This window comes from Neofelis nebulosa, chromosome 8 (genome assembly GCF_028018385.1).
Source record: "Neofelis nebulosa isolate mNeoNeb1 chromosome 8, mNeoNeb1.pri, whole genome shotgun sequence".
In the NCBI taxonomy this organism is placed as follows: Eukaryota; Metazoa; Chordata; class Mammalia; order Carnivora; family Felidae; genus Neofelis; species Neofelis nebulosa.
The window spans coordinates 106,898,472-106,923,828 of NC_080789.1; the positions used below are offsets into that span (position 1 = coordinate 106,898,472).

At 38.2% G+C, this 25,357-nt stretch overlaps 1 protein-coding gene across 5 annotated transcripts in view; it reads left to right on the forward strand.

The window, feature by feature from the left end:
- The window catches only part of ADIPOR2 (adiponectin receptor 2), a 91,483-nt gene that overhangs the window by 45,239 nt on the left and 20,887 nt on the right, over positions 1-25,357 (forward strand). For all 5 annotated transcript variants that reach the window (XM_058744166.1, XM_058744165.1, XM_058744163.1 and 2 more), the window contains exon 2: positions 2,138-2,394. In XM_058744166.1, coding sequence (XP_058600149.1) covers positions 2,224-2,394 — 171 coding nt within the window. In that variant the 5' untranslated portion in view covers positions 2,138-2,223. The remainder of the gene's footprint in view (positions 1-2,137; positions 2,395-25,357) is intronic.

Genomic DNA, 25,357 nt, shown 5'->3' on the forward strand with positions numbered 1-25,357 from the left:
TATTTCAAGGCTACTTTGCAGTAAACTTTATTTTACTTGCTACAATTTGTGAATAAAGATTCTGATTCTGTAGTTTACTTGCCATGTGAGCGAAATGACTTTAGGGTTCAAGTTTTTATCTTTTTTTTCCCCCCCAATCTTTTTTTTTTTTAATTTTTTTTTCAACGTTTTTTATTTATTTTTGGGACAGAGAGAGACAGAGCATGAACGGGGGAGGGGCACAGAGAGAGGGAGACACAGAATCGGAAACAGGCTCCAGGCTCCGAGCCACCAGCCCAGAGCCCGACGCGGGACTCGAACTCACGGACCGCGAGATCGTGACCTGGCTGAAGTCGGACGCTCAACCGACTGCGCCACCCAGGCGCCCTTTCCCCCCCAATCTTAATCTTTTGGGTATAGAAAGAACATGGATATTGTGCAGGCCAGAAAGACCTGGATATAAATTCCAGCTGCTCCTCTTGACTAATGGTCTTGAATAAATTAACTAATCTCCAAGTCTCAGTTTCCACATCTATAAAATGAGAGATAAAATATCCCAGGGGGCTATATATTAGGGTTATGTGAGATACCACATGTAAATTCTCTGGTATGGAATTTAACTTTGTTAACGGAATTGTTGATCTGCAGTAAATGTTAGCTTCCTCTTCCCTGAAACAAAATGAAATGGTGGGTGTGAAATAGCTTTGTGAAGTGTACATAAATAAACAGAAATCATTAACATTGTTTTCTCTTTCAGAATTTGGCATTAATAGCATAGTTTATAATCTCAATATTATTAATATGCTTGCTTAGGTCCTTATGTGATAGGAACGTGCTAAGTTTTGGTGATCCTTAAAGATTTGTATTTGTTCTTGCTCCAGAACTTTGAAAGCCCTTAGAGAAATACTGAAGCAAACTCAAATGATTTGTTAAACATATAGTTGGCTAATTTTTAGTCCAGTTTGAATTCTAGGACTGATTCTTAGTTTTAGTACCCATATATATGAAAGCCAGATCCACATTTTACCTTCTTTTTATAATATCCAGGCCCTTCCACTTTGCCCTACTCTTCCTTTCCCCCAGTAAGAACTTTGAATCTCATGGGATTTATAGCATAACACATACCCTCACTTTATCATGTTTTAGTGTTTCTAGTTGGATTGGCTGTGATAATGACCTTATTAGTATATATAACTACATGTCTAAATTAAGTTTTGCATGTGAGTTAAGAGGGTCAAGGACTTGAAATAATTGAACACCTAGGAAACGTACTACAGTCTAGTTTAGAGAGATAGTGATGATTTCTGGAAGTGTTTTTACACAAAGAACATTTAAATATTATTTATCATATATTCATTAAACATTCATGTGCATAGTACTTTCTGGGAACTCAAGGAATGTAAAAGGAGTATGCTCTCTCTGGTCCTGAGTTTCTTGCCTTCCAGAGTAGTCTAGTTAGAATTCAAAACAACTCAAATATTGAAATGTCAGACATTTAAACAATTTATATGCAAAATATTACCAATAATATGTGCTATAAAAGTCACAGACTTTGTCCTGTTTCATACAAAGTATGGTGAATTTTTGTTTCCCTACCTGAAAAGTAGAAACACAAAAAATATACCCTGTAGGGTCATTGTGATGTTTAAATGAGATTAGATATATAAGACCCAGCTGTATTCTTTCTGCAGATAGGTATGTTTTTCATTGAAAAAGTAATGGTATGTTGTAAAATAGTATATTTGAAACAGTAATGGCATATTGTAAAAAAAAAAAAATGCAGACAGAACAAAATGATTTGTTAAACAAATAGTTGGCTGATTTTTAGTCCAATTTGAATTCTCACTTGAGACCCTAAGTTCTTCTCTGTGTACCAAGCACAGTTTTGAGTATTTTCCAATAATTACTCTGTGTACATATACAGTTATAGTTTTATAACTTCTGGGAACATTATCTGCATTGTCTTGTATACTGCTTTTTTTATTTACAAATAGATTTTGGCAGTCTTTCCTAGATATTATATACATTGTTTTATTTTTCTTAATGATTGCTTAGCATTCTTTGTTTGAGTGTATAATAACATAACCTGTGTCTTCCTCCAGCACTCATTTAATGTGTTTATTTAAAATATGTTAATTCATAACTTTCCTCTCCTTAGAGTCAACTCAGTATCCAGAAAATCCATCCTCCCAAGAAGAAGGGACAGAAAGAAACATCTCTTTGTAAGAAAGGCTTGATTGTCCCATGAACCAGACAGCAGAAAACCGATTGGGGTGCAGCAGGACTCCAGAGCCAGATATAAGGCTCAGAAAAGGGCACCAACTTGATGGTACAAGGAAAAGTGATAATGACAACCACCAAGGAAATTTGGAGCCTATTTTAGAGGCATCTGTTCTTTCTTCGTATCATAAAAAAGTAAGTTAAAGGGGGAAGGATGGTAAGTAAAACAAAGTTTATGGGAATGTGGTTGGAAGGAGGATATTAAAAAAAATGTATGGGACATTGCTGGAGAGAGGATGGGGTTTTGAAAAGGAATCTTGAGCATGTTTGTTTTTGTTTTTGTTCAAGATGATTTGAAGTCCCATTTTTAAATTGGCTAGGTATTTGATTTTATAATCCTTTTCTGCTGACACTTAAAATCATACTTTGTCTGCTTTATTTTGTTTGAGAAGGGAAATGGGTTTTTGTAGTTACTATTTAGTCTTTATAATTCAACTTTATTATTTATTTTTTAATTTTTAAAAATGTTTTATTTATTTTTGAGAGAAAGACAGAGAGCAAGCAGATGAGGGGTAGAGAGAGAGAGGGAGACACAGAATCCGAAGCAGGCTCTAGGCCCTGAGTTGTCAGCACAGAGCCCTACGTGGGGCTTGAACCCATGAACTGTGAGAGCATGACCTGAGCCGAAGTTGGTTGCTTAACCGACTGAGCCACCCAGGCACCCCTAAACTGTATTTTAGTTATGACATTGTCATTTATAATTTTGGAGAAATTCTAACTCTGTGCTGGAACTGCTTCTCCAAATATGGTTTATCTCCAGTGCATACCTTGGGAGTCATTAGAATTCTGGGAACAGAAGGTAGGTTTTAATCTGTCCTTTTACTTCCCAGAGAAAAGAGCAGCTTTTAAATTATTTAAGCACATCTACCTAGAGAGCAAAGGCATAAGTGTTGGTAAACAGCATCAGAAAGTCCTTATTTATAGGGGCACCTGGCTAGCTCAGTTGGTTGACCATCTGATTTCAGCTCAGGTCACGATCTCACAGTTTGTGAGTTTGAGCCCTGCATTGGGCTCTCTGCTCTCAGTGCAGAGCCTGCTTCCAATCCTCTGTCTCCCTTTCTCTCTGTCCTTTCCCTGCTCATGCTCTCTCTCTCTCCCTCAAGAATAAATAACTATTAAAAAATATAGTAAAATATTTGTATACTATAAGCCCTTATTATAGATATTTAGCTATATGCTTTGTAATTTTGAATCATGTAGCATGTGTTCAGTGTTGTGGCTCTAGTACAGTGTTTCTAAAACTAGTTTGTGTCCATTAGTGGTTTGTGAAATTTTGGTACTGTAAGCTGTGTTTAAAATATTAAGCAGCAAAATAGAACAAAGAGGTGCATATATGTAGTAATGTTCATTTAAACTATGTTATTTGATGAAATTGTTTAGTTTTATATAGATATGTATACAGATATGAAAAATACATACATGTGAGTTGTAGCTAAAAACATTTTGAAAGCCTCTACTCCAAATTGCATCTGTACCATCCTAAGACATACATTGGTTGTGTGGGTAATAGTGGTGTTGGTTTGAACTCCAGAGGGTTGTCTTGTCCTTTCAGGTCTTTTATAAGAATTTCATCAGAGCATTGTAGCAGTATAGGTACAGAATAGGAAATTTAAAGTATTTCTTCTGTTCTTGGTAACACTTTCTTTATAAGTCAGCTTTATCTTCTTGGCTAGGTTGTACTATGGTGAAGGATTATTTGCATGCATGTGGGTGTATATACCCATACATACACAGGACAGATTAGTAGGATTAAAAAAAAAAAAGCTGTTTGCCTACACTACATATGATACAATTTGGCTTTTAAGCCAGCATTATTATTTTTTTTTAAAAGTTGACCAGGTAATCTGGGTCAAGAACTTGTATCAACACTTAAGACCTTGCCTTCTTGCTGCCATTTTACTGTAATAAGTACTAGCAACTAAGACTTCCCTATCCAAGCTGAGCCAGCTGTTTTCCTCATTTGCTGCTAAGGCCTAAGCAATGTTACTAAGCTTGGATGAGTGACTGGGGTTATCTTTTTTTTTTTTTCTTTTTTTTTCTTTTTATTATAGTGAGCACAACATGAAATCTACCCTCTTAACACATTTTTTAAGTGTATGGTACATTATTGCTAACTATATGCACATTGGATCTCTAGAACTTTTTCATCTTACATGACTGAAACTCTATAGCCATTGAATAGCAACTCCCCATTTTTCTCTGCCCCTGCTAGCCCTTGGCAACCACTATTCTGCTTTCTGCTTTTATGAGTTTGACAACTTTAGACACCTTGTATAAGTGGAATCATACAGTATCTTGCCTTCTATTACTGGCTTATTTCATTTAGCATAATATCCTCAAAGTTTGTGCATGTTGTAACATGTGATGAGGCTTCTTTCTTTTTTTTTTTTTAAACGTTTTTATTTATTTTTGAGACAGAGACAGAGCATGAGCAGGGGAGGGGCAGAGAGAGGGGGAGATACAGAATCTGAAGCAGGCTCCAGGCTCTGAGCTGTCAGCACAGAGCCTGATGCGGGGCTCAAACTCACAGAGTATGAGATCATGACCTGAGCTGAAGTCGGACGCTCAACCAACTGAGCCACCCAGGTGCCCCGAGGCTTCTTTCTTAAGGCTAAATAATATTCCATTGTAGGTATATACCACATTGCTTTTATCCATCCATCCACTGATTGACATTTAGGTTTTTTTCCATGTCTTGGCTATTGTGAATAGTGCTACCAATAATGTTTTCAGTTCTTTTGCATAAATACCCATAAGTACTGGATTACTGGGTCATAAGAGTTCTATTTTTACTTTTTTTTGAGGAACTTCCATACTGTTTTCCATAGGAGCTGCATCATTTTACATTCCTGTCAATAGAGCACAAAGGGTCTAATTTTTCCATATCCTTGCCAACACCTACTATTTTCTTTTTTGTTAATGGCTATCATAACAGATGTGATGTGGAACATCATTGTAGTTTTGTGATAGGTTTCTTTGATGTTAGTGATGTTGAGCATCCTTTTCATATACCAGTATGTGTCTTTGAAGAAATGTTTGTTCACATACTTTGCCCATTTTTTTAAGCCAGTATAAAGTGATTGAGGCCCCCTACCCCCTGTTGAGTTACATGTATTTTAGATATTAACTCCTTATCAGATATATGGTTTGCAGGTATTTCTCCTATTCTGTAGGTTATCTTTTCATTCTGTTGATTTTTCTGTTGTTGCCGTATAGTAGCTTTTTAGTGTGACATTCTCCAAATTGTCTAATTTTTGCTTTTATTATTTGTGCTTTTGGTGTCATACCCAAGAAATCATTGCCAAGACCAATATTATGAAACTATTTCTCTATATTTTCTTCAAGGAAATTTGTAGTTTCAGGTCTTACATTTAAGTTTTTTTTGAGTTAAGTCATTTTGAATTGTTTTTTTTGTGTTATGTAAGATAAGGGTCCGGTTTTACTCTTTTGCATGTAGGTATCCAGTTTTCCAGCACCATTTATTGAAGAGATTGTATAGTCTCTTTCCTATTATATAGTGTTGCTGTTCTTGCTGAAGATCATTTGACTACATATGCATGAATCTATTTCTGGGCTCTTGATTCTGTTCTGTTGGTTTATATATATGTCTGTCTTTATGCCAGTACCGTACTATTTTGATTACTGTACTTTTGTAGTATGTTTTGAAGGAAGTGGGATATTTCCAGCTTTGCTCTTTCTCAAGACTGTTTTGACTTTTGAGGCCCTTTGTCATCCCATATGAATTTCAGGACTTTTTTTTTAATGATTGAGGTTATCTTAAAGAAAGTGGAAATGTAATAAACAGAATTGGAAGAGGGTTGACTAGTTCACTGAACACAGGGTCAGAAGACCTATCATTTAGCCTTATAAAATAGGCAAGTTATTTAATTTCCCTGGATTTATTTTTTTGTCATATATAATAGGATAATAGTTGATGCCTGTTTTCATTTCCAGTTGTGATAGGATTCTACATTTTTATCAAGTTTTTGATATTAAGAAATATTCTCAAGGGTTTCTAGAATGTACACATTGAACTATTCCTTTTTTTTTTTTTTTTTTTAAGATTTTATGTTTAATCTCTACACCCAATGTGGGTGGGACTCAAACTTACAACTCCAAGATCAAGAGTTACAGGCTCTACCAACTGAGCTAGCCAGGTGCCCCACATTGAACTATTCTGAAATATACCCATAACTAATTTAAAGAACTGATGGTGATAAGTAGTACCTCTGGCAGTTTCTAAAAGTGATTATGTAACTGAATGCTTAGTAAAGGCTGGTTGAAAGTGAGGGAAGAGGAAAGGAGGAAGTATGTATAGGGCATTTCGAATAATAGGAGTAGTGTGTTCAACGCCTTGAATCTGAAAAAATCTTGGCATATTTAAGAAGTGTGGTCAGTGGATAATGGGGAGGATGGTAAGAGATGAGGAAAAAATGTAGTAGGACCTTTGTAGACCATGATATGGAGAAAGTACATTGGAGGCTATTGGAAAGTTTTAAGCAAGGGAGTGATAGAATCTTATTTATGTTCTGAAAAGATCACTTTTTGGCTCTGATGTGAAGACAGATTTTGGGGGCTGTTGGTGGGGAGAGAAACTTGGGGATGAGTCAGAAGGCTGCTACAGAAATTCATGAGAGTAGCTTATTCTGGGTTGATGGTGATTGTTGGTTGGCAAGAAGTGGATACATTTGAACTATGCCTTGGGGATAGAGTTGACAGTTTGCTGGTAGATTGGATGTGATGGGTTAAGGGAGAAGAGAAGGAAATGACAAGAATGAGTCTGGGGTATGATGTGAATATTTAGATTGCTGGGGTAAGAATCTGTATTTTGAGATGGGAAGAACTAGAGGATAAGTTTAGAGGTGAAGTAGGTTTAAATGGGAGGATCAAGTTTGCTTTTGGCTGTGTTAAATATGAAACGCAGGGACTCATTCAGTTGAGCATCTGACTCTTGATTTCGGCTCAGGTCACGATCTCACCTGCTTTGGGCTCCGTGCTGACAGCATGGAGCCTGCTTGGGATTCTCTCTCTCCCTCTCTCTCTGCCCCTCCTCTGCTCATATTCTCTTTCTCTCAAAATAAATAAACTTACAAAAAATAGGAAATGTATGTGAGACATCTTACTGGCTGTGTCTAGAAGATAGTTGGGTAGGAGTGTGGCATTCCTAAGAGTGGCCTGGGCTTGAAGTAATTATTTAGGAAGTAGCTGCAGTGTAGCTGATATTTAAAACTGTTGAAATGGTTAAGGTTACTTAAGAGTCCTAAGATCTAGCTTGAAGAACACCAGCATTCACAGGGCATTTCAAAGAGAGAAAGCAAGTAGAGGAAGGAAGCTAAAGACAACAAGCCTATAAGGTAGGAGGAAACTCAGGAAAGTGTAATATCACAAAAATTAAGAAAAGTGTTTCAAGAAGGAGGGAAGGGAGCAGTGATTGGTTCATTTCTACTGATGCTAAAGAAATCGTGGACAAAAAGGATAGGCTAGTGACCACTGGTTCCAGCAACATGGTGGTCATTGGTGAACTTAAGAGCTGTTTTGGTGGAGGAGTGGGAACAGAAGCCAGACCTTGGAGTAGGTCAGATTGTGAATAGCAGGTGATGAGTATTCAATGGCATGTGTACTAAGCAGTCCTTTCTCTGTCATGTAAAAAAACATGTGAGCTTTTTTCCAACTGTGTTTCTTGTGTGCTGAAATTATTTTAAACTTTCTGGTTTCCCATACAGAATAATAATAAAATTACATAAAGCCTTTAATTTTTTGCTTATTCCTTTTATAAATGAGTACATTTTAGTCTGCTGATGGCAAACGTGTAGATACAAGTATTTATTTTTTGGTGTTTTTTTGACTATAAAAGGAATACTAAGACTAATTTGGAGGACACAGGCCTACTATATTCCAACTCTCTAGATTTGTGAACACTTTTTCCTGGATTCTGTGTACTTGGTAGTTATACTGTGCTTTGTGGTATTTATTTTTTTATTTTTTAGATATTTATTTTGGGGAGAGCACAGGACAAGGAGGGGCAGAGAGAGGGGGTCAGAGGATCCAAAGTGGGCTTTGCACTGATAGGCTGAGAGCAGCGAGCCTGATGTGGGGTTCAAACTCGTAAACTGAGATCATGACCTGAGCTGAAGTTGGACGCTCAACCAACTGAGCCATCTTTGTGGTATTTAAATATTGAAATGTGAATTGAGAATTTTAAAACAACTGTCTTCAGTGCAGACAGATGTTCTGATAATTTTTTTTATCTCTGAAAACATTCATAATATGTATATTGAATAATGTTAAAGAAAAGCAAAAGATTCTGTGTGTGTGCGTGTGTGTGTGTAGAGAAAGAGAGGGAGGGAGAGGGAACAACTTATAACATCCTATACGCTGAAATTCACAGTTATGTAAGTATTTTAATGTTTGTGTACTCAAAAAAGTACATCCCTGTGTTAGTCTGCTTTTGCTGCAGAAACTAAATACTCCAGAAGTTCAGTGACTTTACAACAATACAAACATACATGAGGGCAGTAGGTAAAATGTTACTAGTCTGTGTTGCCGGTCTGTTGCAGGTCAGCTCTGTGAATCCATTCTGGGACCCAGGTTGAAGGAGGCTGGTTGGCACATGTTCTTGTGGCAGATTGCGAAAGTCCCAGAGAACAAACCAAATTGCATTTGCATTCAAAGTTCCTGCTCATATATGATGTGTGTTACATTTACTTATGTTCCGTTGGCCAAAGTAGTCATGTAGCTAGGTCCAATGACAATGGGGTGGGATTATATTCTTCTGAGGGGAAGGAGTAAGTGAATAATTGAGAACTTTAATATACGATCTGCCACAGTTTCTAAAGGAAAAAGGCATTCCCTATCCCAGTATCTTTATATAGGTTATCATACTTCATATAATAAGTTTTCAGTGTTGCGCCACATGCTGGAGATAATTTTCTTGTACCACAGAATATTGGAATGACAATTGGAAGATCTAGGTTCTTCTATTTATCGAACTCCTAATTATGACTTTGCAGAATTTTTCAGTGCATCAGTTTCTTTGGAAAAGAGCAAAATAACATTGTGTATATCTTCTATATGCATGTTATATGAATAATGTGAAGATTTGTGAAAATTCTTTTAGTTTTTAGATTTAATGCTTGCTTTGCTATACCACTTTGTTGCCCTAAATTCAAATAATGAGCATTGGGTTAAAAAAAACAAAAACAAACTTAGTTGTGTAAATATCCAGAGGTTTCTTCAGATGATGTAAACGAGTGTGTACAGTTGAACTATGATATGTTGAGCCTCTTTGATAAGTTGAGCCTTTGTGTGTTATAGATGAGAAAACTGAGATGGTGTAAGTCCAAGTGACCATTCCAGTGGTTTACAATTTGGGGCAGTTGTGACTCCCAGGAAATATTTTGCAGTGTCTGGAGTCATTTTTGGTTGTTAAAACTAGCGAATTTATGCCACTAGCATCTTGTGGGTAGAGGCCAGGGATGCTACTAAACATCCTACAATGCATAGACAGCCTCCACAGCAAAGAATTACCTAGCCAAGTATGTAAGTGCCAAGGTTGAGAAACCTAACCTATGTTCTGGCTACCTTGGTAGCACATTGTTGCATTAGCATATCTAGAAATATTATAGTTTTATTAATGGAAGTATTGTAGGAATACATTTTTCAGATCCAGGTCTGTTTTTTTGCAAACCTCCAAGAGATTTTCATCAAATCATAATCCATGTGAATGATCCATCTTAAGTTGTGCTGTGTACAGCCTAGAGGGTAGAATATGGTGGCCCTGTCTGGACCAGCTGCCTTTCTAAGTGCTAGGAATATGGTGATGGGTAAGAGCCACAATTTTTCCCTGCATGGTGCCAGTGCAGAGGTAGGGAAGACATGGGCAATAAATCCGTGAAACACATAAATGAATAAGATAATTACAAACAGTGATAAGTGCTACAAGGAGAAAAGTATGCTAAGGTAATGAGGTGAAGTGATTTAAAAGAAATACTTTTTATTAAGATTTTATTTTTTTAGAGTAGTTTTTAGGTTCACAGAAAAATTGAGGGGAAAATATAGAGATTTCCTGTTGTCTCCCTGCCTGCACATATACATAGCTTCCCTCACTGTCACCATCCCCAACCAGAGTGCTACCTTTGTTACAGTTGATGAGCCTATATTGACAAATTGTAATTACCCAAGGTTTACTCTTGACATTGTATATATTATGGATTTGGACAAATGTATAATGATATGTATATATCCATCATTATGATATTATACAGAATAGTTTCAGTGCCCTAAAAATCCTCTGTGCTCTACCTACTCCCTCCACCACCCCCAGCAATTCTTTAGATATAGTTAAGGAAAGCGTGTTTGAAGTGAAGCCTGAATGATAAGGAACCAGCAAAGACCTTGGGGGAAGAGTATTTCCAGATAGAGGAAACAAGCTAGTACAGAGGTCCTTTCCTCCCTCTGCTTCTGCTGTTTCCTCCTATCTCCTCCTCCTTCCCTCCCCCCCCACCCCCCCAGGACTGAAAGACTAGTGCAATTAGAGCATGAGGAGCAAGAAGGAAGAGTGAAATGAGGTCAGTAGGCCAGAGAGGGACCAGGATTCTATAGGTGTATAGAAAAAGCTTAGATTTTATTTTAATAAAATCCACTAGAAAGTAGGCAGCCTTTGGGGTGTTTAAACAGGGGGTAGGGATTGGTGATTTTATTTATTTGTTTATTGTTGAGAGAGAGTGAGAGAGACAGCATGAGCAGGGGAGGGACAGAGAGAGGGAGACACAGAATCCAGAGCAGGCTCCAGGCTCTGAGCTGTCAGCGCAGAGTCTGGCGTGGGGCTCGAACCCACAAATGTTAGATCACGACCTGAGCCGAAGTCAGACACTTAATCAACTGAGCCACCCAGGTGTCCCGGGATTGATGATTTTAAAAAGATGACTCATTGTGGAGAATGAATTGTGAAAAGACAGAATGGAAGGACAGGAGCCTATAGAACATTCCAGGTGAGAATATATTCCAGTTTTCCATGTTAGCTTGAAACAGGGTGATAGTAGCAGCAGAAATGGAAGTGGATAGATTCCGAATATATTTTGGAGGTCAAGTCAGCAGGACTTTCTGGTGGGTTTGATGTAGACAGTGAGGAAAAGAGGGGAATCAAGGATGATTATTGGATATTTTAACTCAGCAAAAACTGGGTGGGATTGGTAAAGTGAGCAGGTTTATAAAGGGGAATCAAGGGGTGCCTGGTTGGCTCAGTCGGAAAAGTGTGTGACTCTCAGTCCTTGGGGTCGTGAATTTGAGCCCCATGCTGGGTGTGGAGATTACATTAAAATAAATAAATAAAAAACTTTTTGAAAGTGGGGGAGGAATCAAGACTTTTGTTTTAGAATGTGAGACTTGAGATTCTCTTTAGTCATCTTAGAGATAATTGAATAGTCAGTAGCTGTATACTGTATGATTTTTAATGTACCACTGTTTCTTAATTATATTTATTTTTAAAAATTATTATTTTCTTAACTATATTTAAAACTGATACATGTTCTTATTGAAGCTAAGGAATTGTAAAACTAGAAGGAATTTCAGACTAGCCAATTTGACTGAGATTAAGAATGGCAACAAAATTCTGTATATAATATTAATTATGAGACAGTAAAATGTTTTTAGAGTTGAGAATTTATCCATCCTGTCCTTTTGTGTCAGATTCACAGTGGTTATCTGTTTCTCATTATACTATGTATTTTTTTTTTTTTTTAATTTTTTTTAACGTTTATTCATCTTTGAGACAGAGAGAGACAGAGCATGAACAGGGGAGGGGCAGAGAGAGAGGGAGACACAGAATCCGAAACAGGCTCCAAGCTGTCAGCACAGAGCCCAACGCGGGGCTCGAACCCACGAACTGCGAGATTATGACCCGAGCTGAAGTCGGACGCCTAACCGACCGAGCCACCCAGGCGCCCCTATACTATGTATTTTTGTTTATCATCTTCATTTGATAGAGTGGTATCTTCTAAATAACAATGTTTGTGCTCTTTGTTTCACTAAATAATAGTGTTTTTGTTTCACTAAAAACAGATAATTAAGTGAATGTGATTTTTTTTCATCCTTACGAATGAACTCATTCTATTGCCTTGAAAACCTGTATTTCATTTTCCTTTACTCTAAGTTAACCCAGAAGCCAATAGCCTGAACAAAACCATTTCTTTCTTCCTATCTGTTGTAACAGATTTTCTGTGAGGAATCATGGAGTTGAGAGAATCAGATCCATAGATTGTGGAATGTTACAGTTGAAAAGTCTCTTTTGAAGCCATCTTGTTTACCTTCCTCAATTTACTAATGAGGAAATTGTGTCTTTTTGTTCCTTTGCCCTTTGTATATTATTTCTCTTTGGTGTAGAAGTTCTTTGCTGAAAAAAAGAAGGTGGTTTCTGAAAAAACCAGTCCATCTGTAGGTACTACCTACTTGGGAGATAGTTTTAATAGAAAACTTAGTGGATCATTTAAGCAATGAAAAGTTTTCTGCTGCGCTAGTTCTCCCTTGGCCCTTCCTCTTCATTCATTGCTCTATATACAGCACTGTTCCTTGCTGCTAATTTCAGGGTTATTAGTATAGAATAATCATGGGAATTAGAAAAGAAGGAAGGTAGGGTTACAGAAAACTGTAATTTTGAGACTGGAATTAAACACAAAATATTAACTTAATATCTTCAAGGGACTTAATGATTTCCATACACTAATTTTTTGTTTGTTTTTGAAGGAAGGACTAATTTCTTGAAATTTCCAGTTTTGAAGTGGAAGTATGCGAACTGTTAGCAGATGGAGAGTATCCTTCTAAATTATAATAGTGCCTTAAATTTGTATGTAGCACTTTCACAAACATCTAATTTGCTTCTCATGATTGCCCTCTGAAATAGGAAGAACAGATATGATCTCTTAAAAAGTGGATAAAAGTAAGATTTAGAAAGTTTAAGAGTAATTTGTCTAAGGTCACATGTATACGAGAGCATGTGCTAATTAATTAGTCCTCTGCACTCTCATCTGAACAAAGCTGCCTTTATAAAAATTGGCAGCAGGTTGACTTCATATTTCTCAATTCCAAACTCTGCCTGAGTATTTATGTTGAACCCAGAGGTTAGATTCAACTATTGGTACTTGTATTTTGACAGAATTGTTGCACACACCTTATTTTTTGTTAGGCCAGGACAATTTTGCCTCTCAGATGCATTCTAACCTTTCAATGGATTTTTTGCTTACTTTGAAATTAAATAAACCTAATGTTATCATGGTGCGGTCTTCCACATTTCTGATAATTTTGCATTATTTTCTTTGTCTATATGTTCCCTCTTTTTTAAAAAAAAAAAATTTTTTTTTAACGTTTTTTTATTTATTTTTGAGACAGAGAGAGACAGAGCATGAACGGGGGAGGGGCAGAGAGAGAGGGAGACACAGAATCGGAAGCAGGCTCCAGGCTCTGAGCCATCAGCCCAGAGCCCGACGCAGGCTCGAACTCACGGACCGCGAGATTGTGACCTGAGCTGAAGTCGGACGCTCAACCGACTGAGCCACCCAGGCACCCCTATATGTTCCTCTTTTTAAGATGTACAACTTAAGTACATTGCATAGGCTTTTAAAAAATGTGGCAGTTTCCATTAGACTCTCTAGGTACATTAAATGCCAATTGTGCATAAGAATAAAAATGTAATAGAAAAGATAACAGGAGTGTCTTTTTTTTTTTTTAAATAAAAAGTGAAATTCTGAATTTATTAAAAAAAAAATGGGTTAAAGGTAGTTGTAATCCATTACAGAGTGATATGTCTTTATGATCAAGTGTATATCAACAGGTTCCTTTAAGTCAGTGAATCTGTTAGGAATGCTTATCTGATCGCCTATGGCCCTTTAAGGAAAATAAACGCAAATGCCAGGATTTAATTCTAACCTACTAAATCAGCATATTTGGGTCCTGGATGAATGTAGTTTTTAAAAGCTTCACAAGTGATTAAGATGCTCACTTCTGTTTAAAAACTAGTGCCTAAAGTTATAGTTCTGTTTTACTTGAAATGTACTAAAAACTTCTCAGAAACATGATTTACAAAAAGACAAATCTATACATGTTCTCCGAGGAATTTTTGGGAAATCAAGTTGAATTTATTTGCTGTTTGTTAAAGGAAAATGTCACATTTACTCACAGTTGACTCTTAAAAAATACTGAAATAATTCATATATAAATTACATCCTAAAGTGTATAATTCAAAAGTTTTAGTATATTCACAGAATTGTGCAACCATCACAACAATCTAATCTAGAACATTTTTATCATCTCTAAAAGAAACCTCTTAGCCATTAGCTGTCATACCCTGTTCCCACACCCCCAAGCCTAGACAGCTAATTTCCAGTTTACTTTCTGTCTCCATGGATTTTCCTGTTCTGAACTTTTTATATAATGGAATCACACAATGTGTGGTGTTTTATGACCAGCTCTTTTACTTAGCATAATGTTTTCAAGATTCATTTATGTTGTTTGCATATTAGAACTTCATTTTCTTTTATGGCTGAGTAATATTCCATTGTATGGACATATTATACTTTATTGAGTATATTGATATGAACATTCATGTAGAAGTTTTTGTGTGCACATATGATTTCATTTCTCTTGGGTATAGACACAGGAGTGATTTTTCACTGGGCCATGTGTTAACTCTGTTTAACATTTTGAGGAACTGCCAGATTGTTTTCTGTAGCAACTGTACCATTTTACATCCCTGCTAGCAATGTTTGAGGGTTCCATTTTTTTCCATGTCCTGGCCAGCACTTATTTTTATCTGCCTTTTTGAATATAGCCATCCTAGTGGGTGTGAAGTGGCATCTCATTGTGGTCACAGTTGACTCTTGAGTTTTTATCAGGAGACCTTCCTAGGTTAGCTGTGGCTGAAGATTTTAATTATTTAACCTCTTTGAAGACTTTGGAAATAGAAACCGAATTCAAATCTATTACAAAACTCAGGTTGTGTCTGTTCAACTTCTAATGATCCATTTCTTTTCACCTATACTGTCACTACTTTAAGCTTCTGTCATCTCCCATCTGGAATATTGGAATATTGGGCTAGATCTTCTTTTTTTTTTTTTTTTTTTTCTTTCTTTCTTTTTTTTTCCTTCTAGTTATTTATTTATTTATTTATTTTTATTTTTTTATTTTTTAATATAAGAAATTTACTGTCAAATTGGTTTCCATACAACACCCAGTGCTCATCCCAAAAGGTGCCCTCCTCAATACCCATCACCCACCCTGCCCTCCCTCCCACCCCCATCAACCCTCAGTTCTCAGTTTTTAACAGTCTCTTATGCTTTGGCTTTCTCCCACTCTAACCTCTTTTTTTTTTTTTTTTCCCCTTCCCCTCCCCCATGGGTTTCTGTTACGTTTCTCAGGATCCACATAAGAGTGAAACCATATGGTATCTGTCTTTCTCTGTATGGCTTATTTCACTTAGCATCACACTCTCCAGTTCCATCCACGCTGCTACAAAAGGCCATATTTCATTTTTTCTCATTGCCACGTAGTATTCCATTGTGTATATAAACCACAATTTCTTTATCCATTCATCAGTTGATGGACATTTAGGCTCTTTCCATAATTTGGCTATTGTTGAGAGTGCTGCTATAAACATTGGGGTACAAGTGCCCCTATGCATCAGTACTCCTGTATCCCTTGGATAAATTCCTAGCAGTGCTATTGCTGGGTCATAGGGTAGGTCTATTTTTAATTTTCTGAGGAACCTCCACACTGCTTTCCAGAGCGGCTGCACCAATTTGCATTCCCACCAACAGTGCAAGAGGGTTCCCGTCTCTCCACATCCTCTCCAGCATCTATAGTCTCCTGATTTCTTCATTTTGGCCACTCTGACTGGCGTGAGGTGGTATCTGAGTGTGGTTTTGATTTGTATTTCCCTGATGAGGAGCGACGTTGAACATCTTTTCATGTGCCTGTTGGCCATCCGGATGTCTTCTTTAGAGAAGTGTCTATTCATGTTTTCTGCCCATTTCTTCACTGGGTTATTTGTTTTTCGGGTGTGGAGTTTGATGAGCTCTTTATAGATTTTGGATACTAGCCCTTTGTCCGATGTGTCATTTGCAAATATCTTTTCCCATTCCGTTGGTTGCCTTTTAGTTTTGTTGGTTGTTTCCTTGGCAGTGCAGAAGCTTTTTATCTTCATAAGGTCCCAGTAATTCACTTTTGCTTTTAATTCCCTTGCCTTTGGGGATGTGCCGAGTAAGAGATTGCTATGGCTGAGGTCAGAGAGGTCTTTTCCTGCTTTCTCCTCTAAGGTTTTGATGGTTTCCTGTCTCACATTCAGGTCCTTTATCCATTTTGAGTTTATTTTTGTGAATGGTGTGAGAAAGTGGTCTAGTTTCAACCTTCTGCATGTTGCTGTCCAGTTCTCCCAGCACCATTTGTTAAAGAGACTGTCTTTTTTCCATTGGATGTTCTTTCCTGCTTTGTCAAAAATGAGTTGGCCATACGTTTGTGGGTCTAGTTCTGGGGTTTCTATTCTATTCCATTGGTCTATGTGTCTGTTTTTATGCCAATACCATGCTGTCTTGATGATGACAGCTTTGTAGTAGAGGCTAAAGTCTGGGATTGTGATGCCTCCCGCTTTGGTCTTCTTCTTCAAAATTACTTTGGCTATTCGGGGCCTTTTGTGGTTCCATATGAATTTTAGGATTGCTTGTTCTAGTTTCAAGAAGAATGCTGGTGCAATTTTGATTGGGATTGCATTGAATGTGTAGATAGCTTTGGGTAGTATTGACATTTTGACAATATTTATTCTTCCAATCCATGAGCAGGGAATGTCTTTCCATTTCTTTATATCTTCTTCAATTACCTGCATAAGCTTTCTATAGTTTTCAGCATACAGATCTTTTACATCTTTGGTTAGATTTATTCCTAGGTATTTTATACTTCTTGGTGCAATTGTGAATGGGATCAGTTTCTTTATTTGTCTTTCTGTTGCTTCATTGTTAGTGTATAAGAATGCAACTGATTTCTGTACATTGATTTTGTATCCTGCAACTTTGCTGAATTCATGTATCAGTTCTAGCAGACTTTTGGTGGAGTCTGTCGGATTTTCCATGTATAATATGTCATCTGCAAAAAGCGAAAGCTTGACTTCATCTTTGCCAATTTGGATGCCTTTGATTTCCTTTTGTTGTCTGATTGCTGATGCTAGAACTTCCAGCACTATATTAAACAACAGCGGTGAGAGTGGGCATCCCTGTCGTGTTCCTGATCTCAGGGAAAAAGCTCTCAGTTTTTCCCCATTGAGGATGATGTTAGCTGTGGGCTTTTCATAACTGGCTTTTATGATCTTTAAGTATGTTCCTTCTATCCCGACTTTCTCGAGGGTTTTTATTAAGAAAGGGTGCTGGATTTTGTCAAAGGCCTTTTCTGCATTGATTGACAGGATCATATGGTTCTTCTCTTTTTTTTTGTTAATGTGATGTATCACGTTGATCGATTTGCGAATGTTGAACCAGCCCTGCATCCCAGGAATGAATCCCACTTGATCATGGTGAATAATTCTTTTTATATGCTGTTGAATTCGATTTGCTAGTATCTTATTGAGAATTTTTGCATCCATATTCATCAGAGATATTGGCCTGTAGTTCTCTTTTTTTTACTGGGTCTCTGTCTGGTTTAGGAATCAAAGTAATACTGGCTTCATAGAATGAGTCTGGAAGTTTTCCTTCCCTTTCTATTTCTTGGAATAGCTTGAGAAGGATAGGTATTATCTCTGCTTTAAACGTCTGGTAGAACTCCCCTGGGAAGCCATCTGGTCCTGGACTCTTATTTGTTGGGAGATTTTTGATAACCGATTCAATTTCTTCGCTGGTTATGGGTCTGTTCAAGCTTTCTATTTCCTCCTGATTGAGTTTTGGAAGAGTGTGGGTGTTTAGGAATTTGTCCATTTCTTCAAGGTTGTCCAATTTGTTGGCATATAATTTTTCATAGTATTCCCTGATAATTGTTTGTATCTCTGAGGGATTGGTTGTAATAATTCCATTTTCATTCATGATTTTATCTATTTGGGTCCTCTCCCTTTTCTTTTTGAGAAGCCTGGCTAGAGGTTTGTCAATTTTGTTTATTTTTTCAAAAAACCAACTCTTGGTTTCGTTGATCTGCTCTACAGTTTTTTTAGATTCTATATTGGTCATTTCTGCTCTGATCTTTATTATTTCTCTTCTTCTGCCGGGTTTAGGCTGCCTTTGTTGTTCTGCTTCTATTTCCTTTAGGTGTGCTGTTAGATTTTGTATTTGGGATTTTTCTTGTTTCTTGAGATAGGCCTGGATTGCAATGTATTTTCCTCTCAGGACTGCCTTCGCTGCGTCCCAAAGCGTTTGGATTGTTGTATTTTCATTTTCGTTTGTTTCCATATATTTTTTAATTTCTTCTCTAATTGCCTGGTTGACCCACTCATTCGTGAGTAGGGTGTTCTTTAACCTCCATGCTTTTGGAGGTTTTCCAGACTTTTTCCTGTGGTTGATTTCAAGCTTCATAGCATTGTGGTCTGAAAGTATGCATGGTATAATTTCAATTCTTGTAAACTTATGAAGGGCTGTTTTGTGACCCAGTATATGATCTATCTTGGAGAATGTTCCATGTGCACTCGAGAAGAAAGTATATTCTGTTGCTTTGGGATGCAGAGTTCTAAATATATCTGTCAAGTCCATCTGATCCAATGTATCATTCAGGGCCCTTGTTTCTTTATTGACTGTGTGTCTAGATGATCTATCCATTTCTGTAAGTGGGGTGTTAAAGTCCCCTGCAATGACCACATTCTTATCAATAAGGTTGCTTATGTTTATGAGTAACTGTTTTATATATCTGGGGGCTCCGGTATTTGGCGCATAGACATTTATAATTGTTAGCTCTTCCTGATGGATAGACCCTGTAATTATTATATAATGCCCTTCTTCATCTCTTGTTACAGCCTTTAATTTAAAGTGTAGTTTGTCTGATAGAAGTATGGCTACTCCAGCTTTCTTTTGGCTTCCAGTAGCATGATAAATAGTTCTCCATCCCCTCACTCTCAATCTAAAGGTGTCCTCAGATCTCAAATGAGTCTCTTGTAGACAGCAAATAGATGGGTCTTGTTTTTTTATCCATTCTGATACCCTATGTCTTTTGGTTGGCGCATTTAATCCATTTACATTCAGTGTTATTATAGAAAGATACGGGTTTAGAGTCATTGTGATGTCTGTATGTTTTATGCTTGTAGTGATGTCTCTGGTACTTTGTCTCACAGGATCCCCCTTAGGATCTCTTGTAGGGCTGGTTTCGTGGTGACAAATTCCTTCAGTTTTTGTTTGTTTGGGAAGACCTTTATCTCTCCTTCTATTCTAAATGACAGACTTGCTGGATAAAGGATTCTCGGCTGCATATTTTTTCTGTTTAGCACACTGAAGATATCGTGCCAAGCCTTTCTGGCCTGCCAAGTTTCAAAGGAGAGATCAGTCACGAGTCTTATAGGTCTCCCTTTATATGTGAGGGCACGTTTATCCCTTGCTGCTTTCAGAATTTTCTCTTTATCCTTGTATTTTGCCAGTTTCACTATGATATGTCGTGCAGAAGATCGATTCAAGTTACGTCTGAAGAGAGTTCTCTGTGCCTCTTGGATTTCAATGCCTTTTTCCTTCCCCAGTTCAGGGAAGTTCTCAGCTATAATTTCTTCAAGTACCCCTTCAGCACCTTTCCCTCTCTCTTCCTCCTCTGGGATACCAATTATGCGTATATTATTTCTTTTTAGTGTATCACTTAGTTCTCTAATTTTCCCCTCATACTCCTGGATTTTTTTATCTCTCTTTTTTTCAGCTTCCTCTTTCTCCATAACTTTATCTTCTAGTTCACCTATTCTCTCCTCTGCCTCTTCAATCCGAGCCGTCGTGGTTTCCATTTTGTTTTGCATTTCGTTTAAAGCGTTTTTCAGCTCCTCGTGACTGTTCCTTAGTCCCTTGATCTCTGTAGCAAGAGATTCTCTGCTGTCCTGTATACTGTTTTCAAGCCCAGCGATTAATTTTATGACTATTATTCTAAATTCACTTTCTGTTATATTATTTAAATCCTTTTTGATCAGTTCATTCGCTGTTGTTATTTCCTGGAGATTCTTCTGAGGGGAATTCTTCCGTTTGGTCATTTTGGATAGTCCCTGGAGTGGTGAGGACCTGCAGGGCACTTCCCCCGTGCTGTGGTGTATAACTGGAGTTGGTGGGCGGGGCGCAGTCCGACCTGATGTCTGCCCCCAGCCCACCGCTGGGGCCACAGTCAGACTGGTGTGTGCCTTCTCTTCCCCTCTCCTAGGGGCGGGATTCACTGTGGGGTGGTGTGGCCCGTCTGGTCTACTTGCACACTGCCAGGCTTGTGGTGCTGGGGATCTGGCGTATTAGCTGGGGTGGGTAGGCAAGGTGCACGGGGGCGGGAGGGGCAGGCTTAGCTCGCTTCTCCTTAGGTGATCCACTTCAGGAGGGGCCCTGTGGCAGCGGGAGGGAGTCAGATCCACTGCCGGAGGTTTGGCTCCGCAGAAGCACAGAGTTGGGTGTTTGCGCGGAGCGAGCAAGTTCCCTGGCAGGAACTGGTTCTCTTTGGGATTTTGGCTGGGGGATGGGCGGGGGAGATGGCGCTGGCGAGCGCCTTTGTTCCCCGCCAAGCTGAGCTCTGCCGTCCGGGGGCTCAGCAGCTCTCCCTCCCTTTGTCCTCCAGCCTTCCCGCTTTCTGAGCAGAGCTGTTAACTTATGACCTCCCAGACGCTAAGTCGCACTTGCTGTCGGAACACAGTCCGTCCGGCCCCTCCGCTTTTGCCAGCCCGACTCGGGGGCTCTGCTTGGCCGGCGAGCCGCCCCTCCGCCCCGGCTGCCTCCCGCCAGTCCGTGGAGCGCGCACCGCCTCGCCGCCCTTCCTACCCTCTTCCGTGGGCCTCTCGTCTGCGCTCGGCTCCGGAGACTCCGTTCTGCTAATCCTCTGGCGGTTTTCTGGGTTCTTTAGGCAGGTGTAGGTGGAATCTAAGTGATCAGCAGGACGCGCGGTGAGCCCAGCGTCCTCCTACGCCGCCATCTTCCGGAACTCCTCCTGGGCTAGATCTTCTAACAGGGCTTTCTGTTTTGTTTGTTCTTGTCCAGTGTGTTCTTCACACAGTTGCAAAGGAGAATGCTTTCATTTATTTGTTTGTTTGAGAGAGTGTGAGCAGGGGAGAGGGGCAGAGGGAAGGAGAGAGAGAGAATCTTAAGCAGGTTCCATGCCCAGTGCAGAGCCCAATGTGGGGCTCAATCCCACAACCCTGAGATCATGACCTGAGCTGAAATCAAGAGTTGCACACTCATCTGACTGAACCACCCAGGCACCCCTAAGAGAACTCTTAAAAATGCAGTTTATTAGCCATTTCCATTTTTAAAGAATCATTTGCTTCTCATTGCACTTAGGACAAAAACCCCACTCTTTTCCATAATCTTCAGGACTCTGATGATCTCACCTCTCTGCCTAAGTTTATTTCACAGTGTTCTCCTCCTTGGTCAGTGAGCCTCAACCACACTGGCCTTATTTCAGTTCCTTAAACAGGCTAGGCTCTTTCCAGCTTGAGAGTCTTCAAACATGACTGTTTTCTTTGCCTGGGGTGTTTGTAGATCCACACCTCTGGCTAATTGCTGCTTATTCTTTAGTATTCAAGTTAAGTATTATTTCCTTAGAGAAACCTTTCACAAATTCCCTATTCCCTAATTTATTCTATTTCATCTTTCCCATTCTTATCTTTAATCATAACTTTTATATTTCATCACAATACATATCACAGCTTATAATTATGTATTTCTATCATTAGATAGATGTTTAGTTATTTTTGCTTGTAGACTGTGTTCCATAGTGGAAAGAATCTTGCCTTTTGCTTACCCCATCCTCAGATCCTAGACCAGTCTTTTTGATCCATGGTAGGCGTATAACATATAGGTGAATGAGTTTATCAGTACCCAATATAGTATTCTAGGTCTAAAATGTCTCAAGTAGTTTCCATAAAGAGATGTATAGAAAGAGAATATTGGGGTATGCTATTTTGATGATCAGGGAAAATTAGTTAACACACTTATTTAATCTTTGATAAAATAAGTGCACTCTTATTTATCAGAAGAGTGATAGCTCATATTTATTGAGCCTATGCAATGTATGAGGCAACTTTCTAAGCTCTCTTGCACATATCATCTCATTCATTCCTAGAGGAGCCTTATAGAGTAGGTATTAATAGTATCTGTTTTACAGGTTATGGAACTGAGGTTCCATTGAATTTATGTGAGTTAATACACAGGGACTCTTATTGGAGGATCATATACTTCTCTTCATGGGGGCTGGAGTTTTTCTTTTCACTGGTTTATTGTCAAAAGTGTGATTTGGCAGTTTGCTTATTTGCCTTTAATACATTTTCAAGGATACTGTTTTCATAGATGGTCAAAATTGTGGGAAAAGAGACTGACAAGTGGTAGTGATCCATTGTAATTGTAGAATTGACTCTTAGCATCAAATGAAATATCTTTGTGCACAGTTACATTCATTTCCCTGTGTGTGGGAGTCCTTTATTTGAGGGAATGGAGAGGTTAATCTGCTTGATTCCTTAAGAAGCAAAATGGTTTAAGAAAGAGGACTGTACTGGAAATCAAATACAGTTGACCCTTAAATAATACGGGTTTAGGGACGTCTGGGTGACTCAGTTGATTAAGCATCCCTTTGTTGATTTTGGTTCATGTCATGATCTCCCCATTCATGAGATCAAGCCCCACATCAGGCTCTGCACTGATAGTGCTGAGCCTGCTTGGGATTCTCGCTCTCCCTCTTGCTCTGCCCCTCCCCTGTGCTTGCACTCTGTCTCCTTCAAAATAAATAAGTAAATGTTAAAAAAAGAAAAAAAAGGAAAAAGAAAAACAATACAGATTTAAACTGTCTGGGTCCACTTATATAGAGGTTTTTGATATATGTAGTACTAGTACTATAAATATATATATATTCTCTTTTTAAATAACTCTTTAGCTTACTTCATTGTAAGAATACAGTATGTAACATACAATATATGTGTTAGTCAAATGTTTATGTTATTTTTAAGGCTTTTGATCCATAGTAGACTGTTAGTAGTTTTTGAGGAGTCAGAAGTTATACAGGATTTTTGACTACATGGGAGGTCAGTGCCTCATCCCCGGTTGTCCTTTAAAATTAAAATCTCTGCAATAGGAATCTAGTTTTCACAAACTCCCTCACATGATTCTGGGGTACACTTAGAATTTGAGAACAAGCGATTATAGCCTTTTCCTTTTCATGATACATATGTATAGTTCTAGACTGGTGGAACTTCAGCAGAGTAAACCTTGGCCCAGAGTAACTAAATGTGTCCTTTTCTGTAAATGGAGTATCTGATAACATGTACTTTGTCTCGCAGTGTTGTAGTGAGCATAGGACCTGTAAAGCAGTGAGAACAATGCCTAGTACATGGAAAGTACTTACAAATGTTGGATACGGTACATCACTGGAGGCCTGTATCTGTGTCAGAAAGAAAAGATTTGCTTAAGTTTCACCTTAAAAAGGAAGATTGCCCAATCCAAAGAACAGGACATAATCTGTTGGATATTGTTCTTATTAGACTTTGTAATCATCTTTAAAAAAATTGACTTTGTTATTATGTTTTCACTAACCTGAACATGTCTGTGTTCTTTTTTTTTTTTGTAATTGTTTTATGTTTATTTTTGAGAGAGAGACAGAGAGAGAGAGAGCACAAGCAGGGGAGGGGCAGAGAGAGAGGGAGACACAGAATCCGAAACAGGCTCTAGGCTCTGAGCTGTCAGCACAGAGCTCGACGTGGGGCTCAAACTCACGAACCGTGAGATCATGAACCGAGCCAAAGTTGGACACTTAACAGACTGAGCCACCCAGGCGCCCTGAATATGTCTATGTTCTATGTTCAGCACCTAAATAGTCTGGGAATATTGTATTTGCTCAGTAAGTAAGGAAAATGAATGAATGATTGAACCTGCGTTTTAGTCCTGGTCTGCTGCCAGCCAGTTGTGTGGTTTTTGCCAATTTTATTTCTTTGGGCCTCATTTTCTTAATATTGAAATGAAGTTGTTGGAACTAGGTGATATCTAAAGTTTCCTCAACCCCCCTGTAGTTTTAACTCTTGTTAGAGGATAAAACTTGAATGAGGGTCATAATTAGTTTTTCATAGATTGACCTAATTAGGTATCTTTGCTTAAATAGCCCTACTTAATAGCTACTTTTATCACTTTTACCAAATTTGGTTTTATTTAGTGAAGCCATTTCTGTGCTTCAGTAGATAATCTCAAAGGAAGCAGTTCGGTAAAAGGGAAAAAAAAAAACCCCAAAACCCAGAGTTTTGAGTTCAGAGAGACCTGGATTTGAATGTCTAATCCCTTCTGCATCATTTCCCAAATTTTTTGAGAAAGGAAAAACAAAAAAAACCTTATTGAAGTATATAATATGCATACAGAAAAGTGGATATGTCATAAGTGAATAGTTCAGTAAATTTTTATAAACTGGACACTACTTGTGTAACCAGTATCCCTAGAGGCCCCCTTAATACCTTCCCTCCTTCATAGTGATGCCTGCCTATCCCTTTCCCAGAGGTAACTATTACCTTGACTTCTAATGTATAGATTAGTTTTGCCTGTCTTTGTACTTTATGTCATCTGAACCATTCAATATGTCTCTTGTATCTGGCTTCTTTCATTCAGTATTATGTACATTAAATTCATTTGTACTTTGTGTAGCTATAGTTTGTTCATTTTTACTTTTCTATCTATAACTTTTCTTTGTGTGACTATAACACCTTTATTCTATTATTAAAGGCTAGTTGGGTTGTTTCAAGTTTCAGGCTATTATAAATAGTATTTCTATGAATATTCTAGTACTTATGGTGAACATATAGAAATATTTCTGTTAGCTGTATACTTAGGAATGGACTTGCTGGTTCAAGAATAACCCCTTTCCTTCTTTAAACATCAAAAACATTTAACAGACCCCCACATGATGGCCATATTTGTAATATTAGTTTAAAAAATGCATGATAGAAATTGACAAGGAA